This window comes from Hemibagrus wyckioides, linkage group LG13 (assembly GCF_019097595.1).
Source record: "Hemibagrus wyckioides isolate EC202008001 linkage group LG13, SWU_Hwy_1.0, whole genome shotgun sequence".
Taxonomy (NCBI): Eukaryota; Metazoa; Chordata; class Actinopteri; order Siluriformes; family Bagridae; genus Hemibagrus; species Hemibagrus wyckioides.
The window spans coordinates 25,173,635-25,192,546 of NC_080722.1; the positions used below are offsets into that span (position 1 = coordinate 25,173,635).

At 40.2% G+C, this 18,912-nt stretch overlaps 1 protein-coding gene across 1 annotated transcript in view; it reads right to left on the reverse strand.

Annotated features, from left to right (window-relative positions):
* Positions 1 to 874: 874 nt before the first annotated feature.
* itga3b (integrin, alpha 3b) overlaps positions 875 to 18,912 on the reverse strand; it is a 49,255-nt gene continuing 31,217 nt past the window's right edge. Inside the window, exons 3-26 of the mRNA XM_058407007.1 lie at positions 18,453 to 18,535; positions 15,280 to 15,529; positions 15,098 to 15,196; positions 14,800 to 15,004; positions 13,374 to 13,567; positions 12,219 to 12,307; positions 11,954 to 12,090; positions 11,790 to 11,870; positions 11,644 to 11,711; positions 11,419 to 11,552; positions 10,185 to 10,331; positions 8,978 to 9,075; positions 8,621 to 8,789; positions 8,461 to 8,529; positions 8,281 to 8,357; positions 8,098 to 8,175; positions 6,948 to 7,050; positions 6,044 to 6,220; positions 5,764 to 5,871; positions 5,173 to 5,286; positions 4,954 to 5,052; positions 3,981 to 4,106; positions 2,702 to 2,864; positions 875 to 2,078 (exon numbers count right to left, since the gene is read on the reverse strand). Of these exons, the coding sequence (XP_058262990.1) occupies positions 2,754 to 2,864; positions 3,981 to 4,106; positions 4,954 to 5,052; positions 5,173 to 5,286; positions 5,764 to 5,871; positions 6,044 to 6,220; positions 6,948 to 7,050; positions 8,098 to 8,175; positions 8,281 to 8,357; positions 8,461 to 8,529; positions 8,621 to 8,789; positions 8,978 to 9,075; positions 10,185 to 10,331; positions 11,419 to 11,552; positions 11,644 to 11,711; positions 11,790 to 11,870; positions 11,954 to 12,090; positions 12,219 to 12,307; positions 13,374 to 13,567; positions 14,800 to 15,004; positions 15,098 to 15,196; positions 15,280 to 15,529; positions 18,453 to 18,535 (2,816 nt within the window). The 3' untranslated portion in view covers positions 875 to 2,078; positions 2,702 to 2,753. The remainder of the gene's footprint in view (positions 2,079 to 2,701; positions 2,865 to 3,980; positions 4,107 to 4,953; positions 5,053 to 5,172; positions 5,287 to 5,763; positions 5,872 to 6,043; positions 6,221 to 6,947; positions 7,051 to 8,097; positions 8,176 to 8,280; positions 8,358 to 8,460; positions 8,530 to 8,620; positions 8,790 to 8,977; positions 9,076 to 10,184; positions 10,332 to 11,418; positions 11,553 to 11,643; positions 11,712 to 11,789; positions 11,871 to 11,953; positions 12,091 to 12,218; positions 12,308 to 13,373; positions 13,568 to 14,799; positions 15,005 to 15,097; positions 15,197 to 15,279; positions 15,530 to 18,452; positions 18,536 to 18,912) is intronic.

Sequence of the window (18,912 nt, forward strand, 5' to 3'; positions counted from 1 at the left end):
AGACACACACACACACACACCCACACAGATATATACATATAAAGACCCATATCTGCTATCAGACACACACACACACACTCAGACATATACATGTAAAGACCCCCAGCTGCCAACAGACACACACACACGCACACACACATGTATAGTAAAGACCCACATCTTCCAACAGATACACACACACACACATGTAAAGACCCACAGCTGCCAACAGACACACACACACACACACACATGTAAAGACCCACAGTTGCCAACAGACACACACACACACATGTAAAGACCCACAGCTGCCAACAGACACACACACACACACACATGTAAAGACCCACAGCTGCCAACAGACACACACACACACACACACACATGTAAAGACCCACAGCTGCCAACAGACACACACACACATGTAAAGACCCACAGCTGCCAACAGACACACACACACACACATGTAAAGACCCACAGCTGCCAACAGACACACACACACATGTAAAGACCCACAGCTGCCAACAGACACACACACACATGTAAAGACCCACAGCTGCCAACAGACACACACACACATGTAAAGACCCACAGCTGCCAACAGACACACACACACATGTAAAGACCCACAGCTGCCAACAGACACACACACACACATGTAAAGACCCACAGCTGCCAACAGACACACACACACATGTAAAGACCCACAGCTGCCAACAGACACACACACACATGTAAAGACCCACAGCTGCCAACAGACACACACACAGACAATTTAGTGATGCCAATCAGCCTATAACACATGTCTTTGGACTGTGAGACAAAAAACCAGAGAACCTGAAGGAAACCCCTGAAACATGAGAGTCCAATTCATTTAAGACACAAAAGCAACAACTTTATGTAGAAAACATTTTAATGTCTGGAGAATATAAAAGAAGAAGCACGAGTAGTTTCTGTCTCGTATATAAAAGACTGAATGGTCATCTCAGGACAAACTAATAAACTCAGTCCATTTCTAGTGCTGCAGAGGAACCTAATGCCAGTGTCAGAAAAACAAGATGCAGGAAACATAAGAAATAATGCTTCTGGACTTTAAACCAGTTGAAACTGGAACATAAACCATTAAAAATGCAACATCTCCAGTGTATAGACTCGTACTGGTGCAAAATAAATATCAGTTCAGTGATGCTCTGTGGACCTCGTTACCGGGCAGCATCACTGTGTCTTTTAGATCTGTCAGGGCAGAGAAAGCCATCAAATCTATTTCATACTGACTATATATATATATATATATATATATATATATATATATACATATATAAAGGAAAAAAAGAGGGAGAGAGAGAGAGAGAGAGAGAGAGAGAGAGAAATGAAGAGAGAGAGGAAGAGAGAGAGAGAATGAGAGGGAGGGGGAGAGAGAGAGAGAGAGAGAGAGAGAGAGAGAGAGAGGAAGACAGAGAGACAAAGAGAGGAATAAAGGAGCGTGATCATTCATAGTTTCAGGTCAGAAGAAATCTTCTGGGTCAGTCAGAGTGTGAGGGTCATCCTGGAGCATCGTTTACAAAACACACACAATAAAAAAATCCCTAAACTAAAAAAATATCATATTATAAAATCATTCTTAATACACCAAATTAATCCGGAATATTCCGTAAATGTTCTGCAATACTTTCAATCCTCGATCGAAATAACTGAGACGAGAACGCCGGACGGATTCAGTCTTGTTGATCTGCAACACAATGTTGCACCAGTCAACAACAAACAAACAAACAAACAAACAAACAACACACTTCACCCAGGTCTCAATTCTTTAGCATGTGTACATGTTGGCCCACAAAGCCAAAGCCGCAGAGTCTCTCTCATTGCGTAAAGGAAACCTCCAGCTACTGCATTCCTTTAAGCAGCAACTGAGTTGATGATGTCCAGGTTCAGTAGTAATATTCGTGCACTTCTGTCCAGTTAGTGACCCAGAGCTTTTTGTTGAGCTCATGCTCAGGCTGGAAAGCTCTGCTCAACTTGTACCTCTCCTCCTTGCGTATCTTCACTCCGTGATACTTAGGCATCACCTTGTAGTAGACAGCTCTTTTAAAGAAGCCACACTGTGAGAGAGAGAGAGAGAGAGAGAGAGAGAATTGGAGTAAAAGAGTGAGAGAGAGAGAGAGAGAGAGAGAGAATTGGAGAAAGAGAGAGAGGGGAGGGGAGAGGGGAAACACATCATCATTCACATGCAACTCATTGCCAGGATCTGAAGCGAACAGGAATTAAAAGAGAAAAACAAGCAGGAAGGTTCATTCTGAGAGAGAGAGAGAGAGAGAGAGAGAGAGAGAGATACACAGTACAGTGGGTTATTGTCCATGCTTCATTTCTGAGTAATTGGAATCTTTTGTGCAGAAAAAAAGGTTCATTCCCAGTCCAAAACAAGCTTGGATAAACACCAGTTCATCATGATTATCATCATCATCATCAGCATCATCAAAAAAGCAATTCCAGAGAACAAAAACAGTTTTAATGAGAATTTGAGGAAGATTTCTCTCTCATTTTATCAGCAGGCAGATAATTTAACTGCAAAAAGAAGAAGAAAAAGAAGAAGAAGAAGAAAAAAGTCCACTTATCCAAGAAAAGCAAGCAAGCAGGAAGAAACAGGGAATGAGTGAAAAGATCGGAGGTGTGAAGTAGGAAAAGAGTGTGAAGACAAGCGCTCATTCCACCATGGCTGTATTACCGAGCGGCACTGACAGGGACCCCAGGGGGCCGATGGAGGCCCCTGTACGGTCTCAGTAGTCCTCGGTCAGCCTCTCGGTCTCCGATGGCTGTATCTTCATTTCGGCTTTTTGTGCTTTGGCTTCGTACATCTCCCTCCGGCTGGCCCGTTTAAAGAAACCGCACTGCAGGACAGGGTGGGATGATGGATCGAGGTTTGATTAACAGACCATTTCTTATTTTTTTCTAATAGACACATTAACGGTGCGGAAGTTTTTCCACTTGCAATTCAGGAGATCCCGAGCTATTAATATGTACTGGAAAGGCAAATATTCTAGAATACGTTATATAATATCATGTTTTGTATGTCATGCAAACGGTCAGAGGAATGATTTATTAATGCGTTCGTTGAATCCATTCATTGACGTATCACACTGGAAGTATTCATATAACCGCTGGAACATGCTCATGTGGTCAGTTTCTGTGGTGGTAGTCACACCCCTGTTACTCAGAGCTGCCAACATTGCTAACAAGTAACCATGTGGAGTTTCAGCTCCCTGCAGTCATCAAAATGAAGAAATTTGGATTTAGAAGTAACCGGCTGAGTGCGTAAGCTCACTGTCCAGTGTGTGGTCCTTTAACACTGGTCTGAATAAACTGGGTTTTTTTGCTCCATGATGCCGTGTTATAATGAAGAAAATGCAGGGATAACATTATTTATTTATTTATTAGTTTGCTGTTGATTTATTTAGTTATTAAATAGTTATTTTAGTTATTTAGTTAGATTTATTTGTTTACTTATTTGTTTGTTTTTTGTTTATTTATTTGTTTTTTGGTAGTTTTGATTTGCTTGTTTGTTTTTGTTTATTTATCCATTTTATTTATTTGTTTTCATTTATTTGCTGTTGATTTAATTGTTTGCTTTCATTTGTTTATTTATTTGTTTTTGTTTTTATTTATTTATTGGTTGGTTGTTTCAATTTATTTATTCATATCTTCAAATGTGCAACAATCAGCAGTAAATACTGGAAATCTAGATTCAAAAGTCTAAAGTAAGGGCTCTCAGACTCGGTGCACATCTTGCGACCTTTCCCCTTCAGTGAGTCGGTGGGAGAATATGATCTGTGTTTGGTCTCATCACCTCTCTATCCAGAAAAGTGTCTGTTTTTTGGAGCAAAATTTGCTATTTTGTGGATATTGGCACTTCTGTTTCACTCTATGAATCATGAGACGGTCAGAAACTTGGACCATGAGTACATTTTAAACAGAAATCCTGTTGAATTGAAATGTGGTTCCTGTACCTTCCACAGGATGAGGCTGATGATGCCTAATAAAAGGATTCCTGCTATGCCTGCGATGATATATATCCATAACGGAACATTATATGGGGTTTCTTCTCCTGGAACAGGATCAATGTTCACCAGAAACTGCAGAGAAGATGAAGAAAAGAGAATCATTAGGAAATTATAAGACATTTCTTGCCCATTTTATTAACCATCCTAACTCTAGTTCACCTGGAATGAAAAGTTAATTTCAGTAATTCAGTAAAACTTTCAGTAATCTAATTCTCCAAATATTGTTAATTATATGTTCATTATATTTATGACAAAATACACTATATTGCCAAAAGTTTTGGGACACCCCTCCAAATCACTGAATTCAGGTGTTGTTTTTCAAGACATTTTGGACAATTTCATGCTCTTTGTGGGAACAGTTTGGGGATGACCCCTTCCTGTTCCAACATGACTGCACACCAGTGACCAAAGCAAGCTCCATAAAGACATGGATGAGTGAGTTTGGTGTGGAGGAACTTGACTGGCCTGCATAGAGTCCTGACCTCAACCCCATAGAACACGTTTGGGATGAATTAGAGCGGAGACTGTAAGTCAGACCAAAACTGTGATGTCTGCCTTGAATGTAATATGGAGTTGTCCTGCCCTTTGTAGCTATAACAGCTTGAACTCTTCTGGGAAGGCTTTCCACAAGGTTTAGGAGTGTGTTTATGGTGTGTGTTCTCTGTTCCCACAAAGTTGGGAGCATGAAATTGTCCAAAATGTCTTGGTATGAAGCTGAAGCATTAAGAGTTCCTTTCACTGGAACTAAGGGGCCGAGCCCAACCCCTGAAAAACAACACCTGAATTCAATGATTTGGTGTCCAAAACTTTTGGAAATATAGTGTATGCAGTTTGTAATGTTGGGAAAGGTCAGAAAATGGTCCTTGAGGAAGATCAGTTGAAAAATCTATGATCTGACTAATCAAATGAAATTGCTGACCTCGCGATGTTCACTTTTCATCTTGATGGTGGGTTTGTCGGTCTCCAGCCTCAGTGTGGCGTTCCCTTTCACAGTCACCCGAAAAGCGTTGGCAAAATCCTAAAGGAAAACACACCCGTTAGCGGATCACAGGATCACAGTGTGTGATGGCTTGATGTTAAGTACAGAAGAGAAAGAGCAGCGTGTTCTGCTGTAAACCTGCCCACTCTGAACATTCACCTCCAGCATGGTACTGTTCCATACACGGGCTCTGACGGTGAGTGAGGCCACAGTAGACATGTTCCTCAGCGGGCACGAGAAGGTCACGCAGCGAGCCGTCTGCACCGCACAGTCCTTTATTCAGGAGGAATACAGATGAAACTGTTAGAGGTCCATTGATGGTAATCAGGATACCTCTGAGCCAGTGGTGTAATGGCTTACAGTGTACTGAACAAACTCTAATCTATTCTCAACCTCTTTAAACAGCTATCGCACACACACACACACACACACACACACACACACACACACACACACACATACATATATATATATATATGTAACCACCCACAGCTGCCATCACACACACACACACACACACACACACACATACATATATATATATATATATATGTAAACACCCACAGCTGCCATCACACACACACACACACACACACATTTATGCCACTTATATAAAAGTGACGCAAGTCTCTGGTTCACTAGAACACAGACTAACGATGCATGTGAGGGTTAACAATCTGATAGCATCATGATCTAAATCAAACATGGAATCTAGTGGTTTAGTAGCTCAGCGTGGATTTAGCTGTGTACCAGCAGGTAGGTCTCTTTGCGTGGAGTCAGGAGGGTTTTAGCTGCTTCAGTGAGCGGCAAGCTGTTGTCCAAATCTCGCTTGTGCCGTTTCGAGCTCTTCTTTGACATCTGATCACAAAGAAAAGTTAGTTTAATCAATAATACTGAAAAAAGTCCAAGACTGTTCTTCTGTATGGTCACCAAGACCTGAATTATTGTGGCTATTATATAAAAAATGCTCATCTGGTGATTGCATTTTATAAAATGTTAACTGTTTACTGTGTCCTTCATGTGTACTCACTGTTAAGTTCAACTGATTAACGATTTCTCCAGGAGGAAGGCAGTGCGACTCGGACGTCCCGTCGGTCACGATCTCTGTCAGATACAGCAGCCATTTACCGTTTGTCACCTCAAATGGCCATTTGATGTCCACCACCAGCGTTCCCAGAGCTCCCAGTGGTTCTCCCACCACACTCACCTGGAAACCATCATGAGAAAACAGTTTCATTATAGATTTTCTTCAGGTTAACTAGAAGTGACAAAAAATAATCCAAAAAGTTTCTTTCCATAAATGTTATACAAACATCCTCACAGAAAGGTTTTTTTGTTCAGTAACAACACATTTTCAAAATCCCTTTCAAACATTAACGTCATTAAAAATAGCGTAGTATAGTAAAGTACACTGTACTATATTAAAGTATGATGAAGTGTAGTATAGCAAAGTGTAGTGTATTATATTACAGTATATTAATGTCTGCCATACAGATTTCTGTGAATGAGTTTAATTAATAATAAACATTTTTTTAAATTATAGTCGGAACTACAGTATAGTAAGAGTAAAGTGTAGTGTAGTATATTATAGTATGTTGAAGTCTAATATAGTATAGTACAGTATATTATAGTATATTGTAGTGCAGTATAGTGTAGTGTAGTAAAGTATATTATAGCATATTATAGTATAGTGTAGTGTAGCATAAAATAACGTATTATAGTGCAATGAAATAAAGTATAATGTTGTATAGAATAGTATAATACAGTATAGTATAGTATATTTTAGTAAGTATATTTATATGTAGTATAGTATATTTTCTTTACCAAAGCTGCTGTTAGAGAAGATAAATTGACACCTTCTGACCAATCAGATTTGAGAATTGAACATCACTGTGGCATCATAAATATTTCGATGTGGATTAGAAAACACTGACCTGGAAAACGTACTCCACTAGACTGCCGATGTCCCTTGTGCTGTTCATGGCTGACTCCCCCACCACTTTACCACTAAAATAGGTGTTGACCACCGGGTTCTCTCTGCAGACAAGAGGAGACTGGATTTATTACGCTTTATATATAACAGACAGGTTCCACTCACTAATGTGATTGGTCTAGCCATGTTTCTTGAGTGCCTATATTTCCTATACCCACACTGGGACGTTTCACTGTGTGTATCACTCCGCTCATCTGTGTTCACCATGTAAAATTCCATTTAAACATCAACAATCATTTTGAGTATTTTTGACTTAAAATATAGTATAAAAGCTTGTCAGTTGAAGATGAAAAGGAAGATGGGACCACAAATTCTTCCAGAAACACGTGATGTAATGGCTTAGCTCCTCCTCCCACATTGCATCAAATGAGGAAAAACAACAACAAGCTAATTAAGAATATAGGACACATAAAGAAAAATTAAAATATAACAAAATATACACCGACCAGGCACAACATTATGACCACCTGCCTAATATTGTTAGTTTATACATATAGATAGTTTTGGAGATGCTCTGATCCAGTGGTCTAGCCATCACAATTTGGCCGTTTTGGTCAAATGTTTTGGTCAAAGGTTTTTCCTGCTTCTAACACATCAACTTTGAGGACAAAATGTTCACTTGCTGCCTAATACATCCCACCCACTAACAGGTGCAATGATGAGATCATCAGTCTTATTCACTTCACCTGCTCAGTGGTCATAATGTAATGCCTGATTGGTGTATTAAAGATAATAACAAGAAGGTCTACCCTTCCTGGCAGCTCAATCCCATCTGTCCATTTTCCTCCGACCTCTTATTTAAACAAGGTGTTTAGAGTTTTTTGTTTTTGTGCACCATTCTATAACTATACAAACTCTAGAGACGTGAAAATCTCAGGAGATCAGCTGAAATACTCAAACCTGCCCATCTCCAGAGATCAAATGGAGATTTTTCCATTTTAACTGAAGCTCTTGACCGTGTATCTGCATGATTTTATAGGCTCTGCTGCTGCCACATGACTGTCTTATTAATGAAGATAACTGCATTAAAAAGAAGGCCTACAGGTGTTTCTAATAAAGTGGACATCTTGTAATTATGTGTTCATACATACATAGAGAAGGAGGTGAGGATTGTGTTCTCCACATTGAGGACGACTGGCACAGGGTACAGGTCATTCTGGTCACTCAGACTGAACACACACACACACACAGACAGACACACACCAAACAGTTTCAGGATTATTACTTATCTTTCAAAGTTTTCATAGAAACATATCTAACGCATTGGTACTTACGTAGACAGCTGGAGCTGCAGCACAATCTGGTCTGTGTAAAGTGTAATAAAAGTCTCAAATATAATCTGAAAAGAAATCTGCAAAAAAAACCAAGAACACAAACAAATCAGAAAAACACTGACATTATTATTATTATTATTATTATTATTATTATTATTATTAGTTACAGATTTCAGTTACCTTCCTGTTGCTTTTAAATGGGTTCCCAAGATCACACATCACGGTCTTGTTAGCATTACACTCAATTTCCTGGTTTAAAAAAACATAAAATATCATCTATTTGTAGCAATAATGTAAAATGCTTTAAATGCTGTGAAAGAGCGCCTCTGTGTGGCTGAACCTTGGAACGAAAGCCAGAGTAGGTGAGTGTAGGAGGAACGGTGATGTTCAGCATGGCCTGATGTGCGTCCTCGGCTTCTCTGCCGCTCTCGGGAATGTTGCTCACTTCCACTAACAACATCAGCTTCTTCACGCTGCTGTTATATTCCATCGTCTGTCTATCGTCCACTCTAAAATCCAAAAAGAACGTTTAACAGAAGTTATTTTTTTATACAAAATCTATGTCTAGAACATTTTAACACTGTCTTGTCGCTCCACCCACTGATTATTACCATGGCAACCAGTAGTAAGAACACCTTTAAAGTACAACAACTGGCTACTTGCCACCGTATGTGTGAACGTCGCTTTAGGCATTTACCTGGGATATACAGTTTGCTGTTCACTGGCGAACTGCGCCGTCACCTGCAGATTGCTGCTGCATTTGTTATCAGAGCCGCACTCTTTCTGGAAGTTAATCTAAAACAATGTATGACCAATAACATTCATATATTAATATTTATATACATACACCAACCAGGCACATTAACATTATGACCACCTGCCTAATATTGTGTTGGTCCCCCTTTTGCTACCAAAACGCAACAAACTCTGATGCACTGTGTATTCTGACCCCTTTCTATCAGAACCAGCATTAACTTCTTCAGCTATCTGAGCAACAGTAGCTCATCTTCTGGATCGGATCACATGGGCCAGCCCCCACCTTCGCTCCCCACGTACATCAGTGAGCCTCGGCCGCCCATGACCCTGTCGCCGGGTCACCGCTGTTCCTTCCTTTGACCACTTTTGATAGATACTGACCACTGCAGACCGGGAACACCTCACAAGAGCTGCAGTTTTGGAGACGCTCTGATCCAGTGGTCTAGACATCACAATTTGGCCCTTTTGGTCAAACTCACTCAAATCCTTACGCTTGTCCATTTTTCCTGCTTCTAACATCAACTTTGAGGACAAAATGTTCACTTGCTGTCTAATATATCCCACCCACTAACAGGTGCCATGATGAGGAGATACTCAGTCTTATTTACTTCAGAGGGAGAGATTACAGTGTTGTGTAACCAATATACAGCCAAACGATTGTATACACCTGACCATCGCACCCATATGTGGATCTTCCCACAAAGATGTACAGCTGTAGCTTTACTATATAATTTCCCTTCACTGGAACTAAGAGGCTCAAACCCTGTTCCAAGCAAAGCCCCATGAAGACATGGCTTGACTGAAAGACCTTGAGTGTCCTGTACATTTCCCTGAATCTGACTCTATGAAGTGGAACACCGACTGACCCCCAGACCTCCACACTTTTACAACATCAATGTCTGATCTCACTAATGCTCTTGTAGCTGAATGAACACAAATCCCATTCAACATCAAAGCCTTCCTGGAAAAGTTTGAGGTCATTGTAGGAGAAAAGATGGAGCTAATGGTCAATTATTCACATATATTTTTCCATATACTATATGTATTGTAAATAGTATAGCGTTTCATACTCCCATAGCTCTACTTTTTAAATCTAATCATCCAGCACATGTGTAACATGTTTGTATCTGTATTATATATTTCTCTACCTCAGTTTTCTCAGTCAGCTGCTGCTGGCCGCTGAGCATCGGGAATGCATCAAGGTCTTGGAGAGTCTGTTGGGGCTCCGCTGCAGCCTCGTCTAATGAAACGTTCAGGAGAAACACAACCGGCTCCAGTTTATTTGATATCTGCTCCTGTTGTGGAAAAAAAACATGGTGAGCAGAGCCATTGAGCTAAAACCACCAGTCTGAGAGAGGTGATCTGGATCTGGTTCAATTGAGCCTGGCTGTCCAAGCAGCATGGAGTCTATCTCAAGGCACTTGGGGGAAACCCTGGATAGGGTGCCAACTGATTGAAGGGACACAATCACACATTTACACAATACAGAAGATGCCAGTCAGTAAGTCTTGGGACTTGGGGAAGGAAACTGGAGTATTCAGAGGAAACCCCTGAAGAAATGGGAGAAGGCAGGTCTTGAAATCCCAACACTGGAGGTTATCATTAGCATTCTAGGTACAGTGGAACCTTGGCATTCTGGAGACAAGTTCTTAAGGTGAAAATTTGTATTGAAACAATTTTCCCAATAAGAAATAATGTAATTGCAGATAATCCGTTCCAGCCGCCCAAAAATATGACCAATATGACCAAATACGAAGCGTATGTAAACTGTATGGCTGCTTACAAAGAACTGACCCAAGCCAAGCATTCCATGTCAAGGGTCCTCAGAGGAAGTCGTGCCACCATGCTTGGGCTAAAAATAGAACAGACCGCCCACGCCACCAATCTGTCAACAAAAGAAATCACCTAGCTTTTGAACGCTTGCTGAAGGCAACGTCGGGATCGTGGGTTGACTCTTTCCAAACAGCTTTCACTGACTGAAAAAACCCCCGTAAAATTACACTGCCTTCGGTTGGCTTTCCACCAACGCTAACAAGTTGAACGGCACTCAGAGGTACGTGCAACTTTTGCGTTCGGCTCAGTTCGGTTCGTTCGTTCGTTTCATTCATAAGGGAGGGCATTCGTATGCCGAGGTTCCACTGTATTTCCTTTTACACGTAGGTTTGATATGTCGGTGGAACGTTTTGCAAATTATCAACCTCCTCAGCTTCCTTGTACACCTCAGATTCCTTGTACACCATCAGTAGGTTACATTTTAATAAACATAGCTATAAATTAAAGGACTAGGCTGTTGTTTGCTTCAGATGTGTGTACTGACTAACTAATCAGATTATGTAAGAAGACAAAAGCCACGTTATATGTGTGTAAATATTAGCTTCTTACATTTATTTGAAGCTTGAGCTCCTGGCAGGTCGGAGAGGAGAAGGACAGGAGGCCTGTGTACGTGCTTTTGCCGTTGACAAACTGCACTCTTGGGCTACGCCGGTTGCGGTCCGCCTCTACTGTGTATTTTACAGCTGAGAAAATAAGAAAGGACTTACATTATATGGGCTTATCCATAAGACCAGTCTAATATCCAAAGCTTTGTCTGGTTTGTCTTTTACTTACTAATGCCCTTTTTAAAGTTGCGGTTTCCGTTGCTCAGTGTGTAAGTAAAACACATCTTTGCTGTTATACTGCAAATACATAATACATAATACATAACTAAAATCTCACAGAACCCAAACTTTTAAAGTTTAAAGCAGCATCCTTACCAATTATCTGTACACTGGCTGGGATCCACAATCTTCGGCTCTACTGTGAAGTTTCTGGATAAATGGATAACTGGACGCGTCCTAATGTAAAACCATATTAAAATAAAACATCATTTCTAGAACGTTCAGTTCTACACACTTTCCTTCACAAGCAGGTAACCAACCTCAGAAGAGCTATACGGTCATCCAGAGAGCCCACTAAGATATCGGGATATTTGTTGCCGTCCATATCCATGCCTCCGCTGAGGGAATAACCGAACGTCTGGAATCCACTAGAACCCAATGACTTCCCTTCAATAACCTACAAAGAAAAAAAAAGTTAAGTACAAGTCAACATTATTATACACTGGACACTTGTTGTTGATCTTTTGGCTGCTCCTATCAAGGATGGATAAAACTTTTATAGAGCAAGACATTGCTTAACTTTACCTGGCTGGGAACATTTGTTATTCCCTCCTTGCTTCCCATCCATATATAGACTTTTCCGGAATCATGAAATGGAGCTCCGACTGCAAAATCTGACATCAAGAGAGTGGACAAAAGAGTGCTTGGGTTATTCAGCCTCCAGGTGGCAGCAAACCTATCTATTTTGGAATATAATTCTGGATTTGTGGAATCTATTTTCCACATCACTACCAATTAATTAATTAATTAATTAATTAATTAATTAATTAATTAATTATTAAACTGAAGAGTTATTATGTTCAGAAAACCTGCTGACAGCATGAAGCTCAATCCATGTTTATGCTACTATACAAGATCTATAGGCAGCACTGCAATGTTTGGCCAAAAGTTTGCAGACACATGACCATCACATCCATACATGTTTTTGTTTGTACAGCATTTATCAGATCCAGAGCAGCTTTCCATTTATACCACTGTGCAGAGATGGTAATGAGGGTTAAGAGCCTTGCTCAAGGGCTCAGCAGTGGCAGATTTACACCCACCACCTTCTGACCAGTAGTCCACCAGAGCTATTCACTGCCTTATTGAACATCTCATTTCAGATTTAGCCCCACTTTTATGTTATAATAAACCTGGAGTGTGGATGGAACAAATTAGAAGAGGAGGAGGAGGAGGAGATCTGTGCAGTTCATGTTCCAGTTCATATGAAAGGTGTTCAGTGCTTCAGGTGTTCTTCCACTCCAACCTTAGCAAAGCATGCCTTCAAGGAACTAGCTTTGTCAACGTGGCACTGTGGTGGTGGTAGGGCTCTGGGTCGTTGACCAGAAGATCGGGATTCAAGCCCCAGCACTGCAAGCTGCCACCATTGGGCCCTTGAGCAAGGCCCCCAACCCACCCTACGCCAGGGACTCTGTATCATGGCTGACCCTGTGCTCTGACCCCAACCCCCAAGGATGGGATGTGCGAAGAAAGAATTTCACTGTGCAGTAATGAATATATGACAAATAAAGGCAACTTAACTTTATGCTGGAACAGGCTTAAGTCTAAACCTGTATAATTATTGTAGAATTCTACAATAACAATTGTATGCTTAGAGCAGTTTGTGAGATGGACTGGTGTCCACATACTTATGACCATTGCCTGTAGTTGTGTTCTACATGGTTCTGAAATGCACTGCACCTTGGAATCCATCCTGATTCACATCTCCTATGGCCGCCACTGAGAATCCGAACGCAGAACCCTTGGCACCGTTCAGGATGATGCTGGACGTGTCCCGGAAAGATCCATTTTCGTTCATGAAAACGTACACGGCTCCACCTTGCTCTTTGTAGCGGTCAAAATAGAATGGCGCTCCCACTATCAGGTCATTCCAGCTGAGGTGAGCATGTGGCACAAAACATGACAAAGCCAATGATAGACATCCGTTAGCTTTTTTTGTGTTATCCTGTTTGTTCACGTGGTCATTTCACGTTTGTAAACATTTGTAGGGATGAAAGAAGAAATGTATGATAGCCTGGGAAAGACGTTCACGGGGTAAAAGACATTCTCTAATATAAATATTTGAATAAAATGCTTGTATTTAAATCATGTAGACTGTAAAAAGTGCATTTTATTTACTGTAAGAAATGTCAATAATAATAATAATAATAATAATAATAATAATAATAATAATAAATTATTTTAGAATTTTATTGGAACTTAACTTATATTTTATATCCACAGCATCAGCAAATTCAGAAAGCCATTTGTGTAGTTGTGTGCAGTCTTATATAATTGTGTGTAGTTTTGTGTAGTTGTGTGTAGTCTTGTGTAGTTGTGTGTAGTCTAATGTATATCTATATAGTCTTACGTAGTTGTGTGCAGTCTTATATAATTGTGTGTAGTTGTGTGCAGTCTTGTGTAGTCTTGTGTAGTTGTGTGTAGTCTGCTATAATTGTGTGTAGTTGTGTGTAGTCTTGTGTAGTTGTGTGTAGTCTGCTATAATTGTGTGTAGTTGTGTGCAGTCTTGTGTAGTCTTGTGTAGTTGTGTGTAGTCTGCTATAATTGTGTGTAGTTGTGTGCAGTCTTGTGTAGTTGTGTGTAGTCTGCTATAATTGTGTGTAGTTGTGTGTAGTCTGCTATAATTGTGTGTAGTTGTGTGCAGTCTTGTGTAGTCTTGTGTAGTTGTGTGTAGTCTGCTATAATTGTGTGTAGTTGTGTGCAGTCTTGTGTAGTTGTGTGTAGTCTGCTATAATTGTGTGTAGTTGTGTGCAGTCTTGTGTAGTCTTGTGTAGTTGTGTGTAGTCTGCTATAATTGTGTGTAGTTGTGTGCAGTCTTGTGTAGTTGTGTGTAGTCTGCTATAATTGTGTGTAGTCTTGTGTATTCATGTGCAGTCTTGTGTAGTTGTGTATAGACTGATGGAGATCTAGTTAGTCCTGTGCAGTCTTGAGTAGTTGTGTGTAGTTTTGTATAATTGTATAATTATAAAAGATATTTCAAGAAATATCTAATAAATCTGCTCCTGATTGTTCCTGGGAACAGATTCGTTCAGCTTGAAGGCTTTACAAGGCAAGCTGTGTATAGATCTGGAGAAAAGTGTTAGCGTAGCTGAGGAAAGTGACCTACTCGTCATTGTTGAGATCCGTCACTGCTATACTGCTCCCGAAGTACGAGCCCACCTGCTCTCCTGGGATGACAAAGACGGGCTCGAGGTTGGACTGCCCCTTCACCGCCAGCGTCACCGACCCCCTGGAGTCGTCTCTGGGAGCCCCTGTAACCACTGTGTACTCTTTCCTGCTCAGCAGCTTCAAGTCTTCCGTCACTGAGTAGCCTAGAATTCAAAACCACACAACGGACATCATTCGTCCACATGCAGTTCAGCTAAGAGAGTGAGTGAGTGTATATGAAGAACATCTGGACAGACCCATGTAGCTGTTACGCTTCTTTAGAGATCCAAAATCGTTTTCGCTGTAATCCCAGGAGTTGTCTGGAGTTGTGTCTCTCCATGTAACATGGACGTTGCCTGGGAAAAGAAGGAGAAGTTTGCTGAGAGGACATGCGGCAGCGTTCACCTGTCCTGTAGGTGTACACACCCGCAGCGCTCACCCTGCCATTCGAAGCTCCCGGCGCAGCCAATGTAGACGTCGCTGTCTGTCATGCCTGCTGAGATCCCCATGTTACACATGCCTTCATGCTCCATGTCATTGTTGGGGTTGCACACCTCATACGAGTGGTCCTGCCATAGATCATTGCGGTCAAAGCTCAGGTCGTTCCCGCGGACAAAGCACTTCCCCACCATCCGCCGCTGTTCCTCTCCTCCGCCCTGCACTATTTTCACGTAGCGGTGACCACATGCCTGCGACGAGAATTTGTTCTTCAGATGATCCACTCACAACAGGATATGAGAATATAAATACAGGGTGGGGCATAAAGATCTCCCACATTTTGAATGAATATAAAAAAAGAACACAACTATCTAGAAAAAAGTGATTATATTTTTGAAAAGTACACAAAAAACATTTTTGTTTTAATGGGTTTTAAAAATTATATCAGACAATCCTCAAGATTTCGAGGACGATGTTGGAAAACCTTTTCCTTTAGGTATCCCCAGAGGAAAAAGTCATAAGGGCTTAAATCTGGTGACCTTGCCGGCCACCCCACGTCTCCCCTTAAAGAGATCAAATGCCCAGGAAACATTTCCCTCAACACTGCAAGCGAACGTCGTGCTGTGTGAGCTGTGGCCCCGTCCTGTTGAAACCATACATGTTCTGTATCCGAGTCGTCCAGTTTAGGGCGCAGAAAGTTCTCCAACATTTCAATATACCGCCCAGAGGTAAGTTACTGTTTCATCACCTGCTTCACAAACGTACGGGCCGATGACACCAAACTCGGCAACTGCACACCAAACAGGGTGGGGGTTTATACACGAGGAGAGTGAAGCGGTCGTTCGTTGAGAAAGAAAAATTGTTATAATAATTGATGAAGAAAATGAAAATGGAAGAGCCTAGCCTACTGAATGAAACCTGTCCTGCCTCTCTACTGCCACTACAGCCCATACAGTGCCCACTCCAAATGTGGGAGCTCTTTATGCCCCACCCTGTATATAAATACTGACCATATGAAGAGTAAAGGTTAAAATTCTACAGAGAGAATACTGAAGCATCCTGAGCAACACACACACACACACACACACACACACACTGTAGATGGGTTTGTCTTGTGTAGTTGTGCGTAATCTGGTATTATTGTGTGTAGTTTTGTATAATAGTGTGCAGCCTTGTAAAGTTGTGTGTAGTCATGTGTAGTCATGTGTACCCTTGTGTGTAGTTGTGTGTAGTCATGTGTAGTTGTGTGTACCCTTGTGTAGTTGTGTGTAGTTGTGTGTAGTCTTGTGTAGTCATGTGTAGTTGTGTGTAGTTGTGTGTAGTCTTGTGTAGTCATGTGTAGTTGTGTGTACCCTTGTGTAGTCATGTGTAGTCTTGTGTAGTTGTGTGTAGTTGTGTGTAGTCATGTGTAGTTGTGTGTAGTCTTGTGTAGTTGTGTGTAGTTGTGTGTAGTCATGTGTAGTTGTGTGTAGTCTTGTGTAGTTGTGTGTAGTTGTGTGTAGTCATGTGTAGTTGTGTGTAGTCTTGTGTAGTTGTGTGTACCCTTGTGTAGTTGTGTGTAGTTGTGTGTAGTTGTGTGTAGTCATGTGTAGTTGTGTGTAGTTGTGTGTAGTTGTGTGTAGTCATGTGTAGTTGTGTGTAGTCTTGTATAACTGCCTGTAGTATTGTGTAGTGTTGTGTAGTCTTGTATAGTCATATGTAGTGTTGTGTAGTTGTATGTAGTCTTGTATAATTGTGTGTAGTGTAGCGTTGTGTAGTTGTGTGTAGTCATATGTAGTCTTGTATAATTGTGTGTAGTGTTGTGTAGTCTTGTATAGTCATATGTAGTGTTGTGTAGTCATGTGTAGTTGTGTGTAGTTGTGTGTAGTCATGTGTAGTTGTGTGTAGTCTTGTATAACTGCCTGTAGTATTGTGTAGTGTTGTGTAGTCTTGTATAGTCATATGTAGTGTTGTGTAGTTGTATGTAGTCTTGTATAATTGTGTGTAGTGTAGCGTTGTGTAGTTGTGTGTAGTCATATGTAGTCTTGTATAATTGTGTGTAGTGTTGTGTAGTTGTATGTAGTCTTGTATAATTTTGTGTAGTGTAGCATTGTGTAGTTGTGTGTAGTCATGTGTAGTCTTGTATAATTGTGTGTAGTGTTGTGTAGTTGTATGTAGTCTTGTATAATTGTGTGTAGTCTTGTGTAGTCATGTGTAGTTGTATGTAGTCTTGTATAACTGCCTGTAGTATTGTGTAGTGTTGTGTAGTCTTGTATAGTCATATGTAGTGTTGTGTAGTTGTGTGTAATCTTGTATAATTGTGTGTAGTGTTGTGTAGTTGTATGTAGTCTTGTATAATTGTGTGTAGTGTTGTGTAGTTGTATGTAGTCTTCTATAATTGTGTGTAGTGTAGCGTTGTGTAGTTGTGTGTAGTATTGTGTAGTTGTGTGTAGTCATGTGTAGTCTTGTATAATTGTGTGTAGTGTAGTGTTGTGTAGTTGTGTGTAGTGTTGTGTAGTTGTGTGTAGTTGTGTGTAGTCTGACTTGAAGTCCCCTCGCTTTTACTCACACATCGACACTCCAGTGGATTTTCAGAAAGTTTTACACAAACTCCCGGAGTCTAAAGCAGCGTGTTGTCATTACAGTAAAACACACCGAGCAATTTAAAGGAAATTCCTAAATAAAATTTCTTAAATAAAGTATTTAGATTTGCTTTATTTAGATTTTTAGATTTGCTTTTACAGTATTTGTGTTAATAAAATGATCTGTAATTAAATACATCATCTTTCATGGTGTGAAATAAACACAGTTTCACCGTCTGCTGACATCAGTAAAATAAAACTAAACCCTTTCTAGGTCCTGAAATGATATTTTGGAAGCCAGCAGTCGTCAGTTATGGAAGATCAAAGCCTTGGAAACTTGACGTGTGTCATTAAAGGTTCTTGTGGTGAAGCTAAATTGTTAGGACACACCTTCAATTTCTCGAAAAGAACATTCCTTAATTTCAAAGCCAGCACAGGTAAAGCACCGAGGGAAACTGGTTTCTCTCACACTAACGTTGAGGCAGTTATTTATAGCAGCTACAGAACAGACAGATAGATACAGTATGTCTCTACTGCTTTATTTTGTTGTGTGTGTGTGTGTTATGGAGACAGGGACACATGAAGGTCTTCATGTCTTAATCATCTGTCTTACCAACACTCGTCCACCAGGATGCTCTCTCTGACTGGCTACGGTCACGCCAAGCCACATGCCTTCTATCATCTCCGAGGAATCCGCTGCGGAGGAGAAAAATCAAATAATAAAAAAAAAGAAACACAGACACCTACAGCACCACATGAAATATTAATAAAAGAGATAAAATATATACAATTTAATGATAATAACTGTATAATTTGTAATAACTGTGATAATAATAACTGTGTAATTTTTTTAAATGTTACAAATAAATATATATATATATATATATATTTAAAATAAATAAATATAGAAGAAAATCTCTCTCTTTTTTCTCTCTCTGTCTCTCTATTATATATATAAATAAATATTTTTCTTTTTATTAATTTTTTTATGTATAAAAATCAGAAATATAATAATCATAATGATAATAACAATATATTTTGTATTTGATATATTCGTAAAATATCAAAGGATA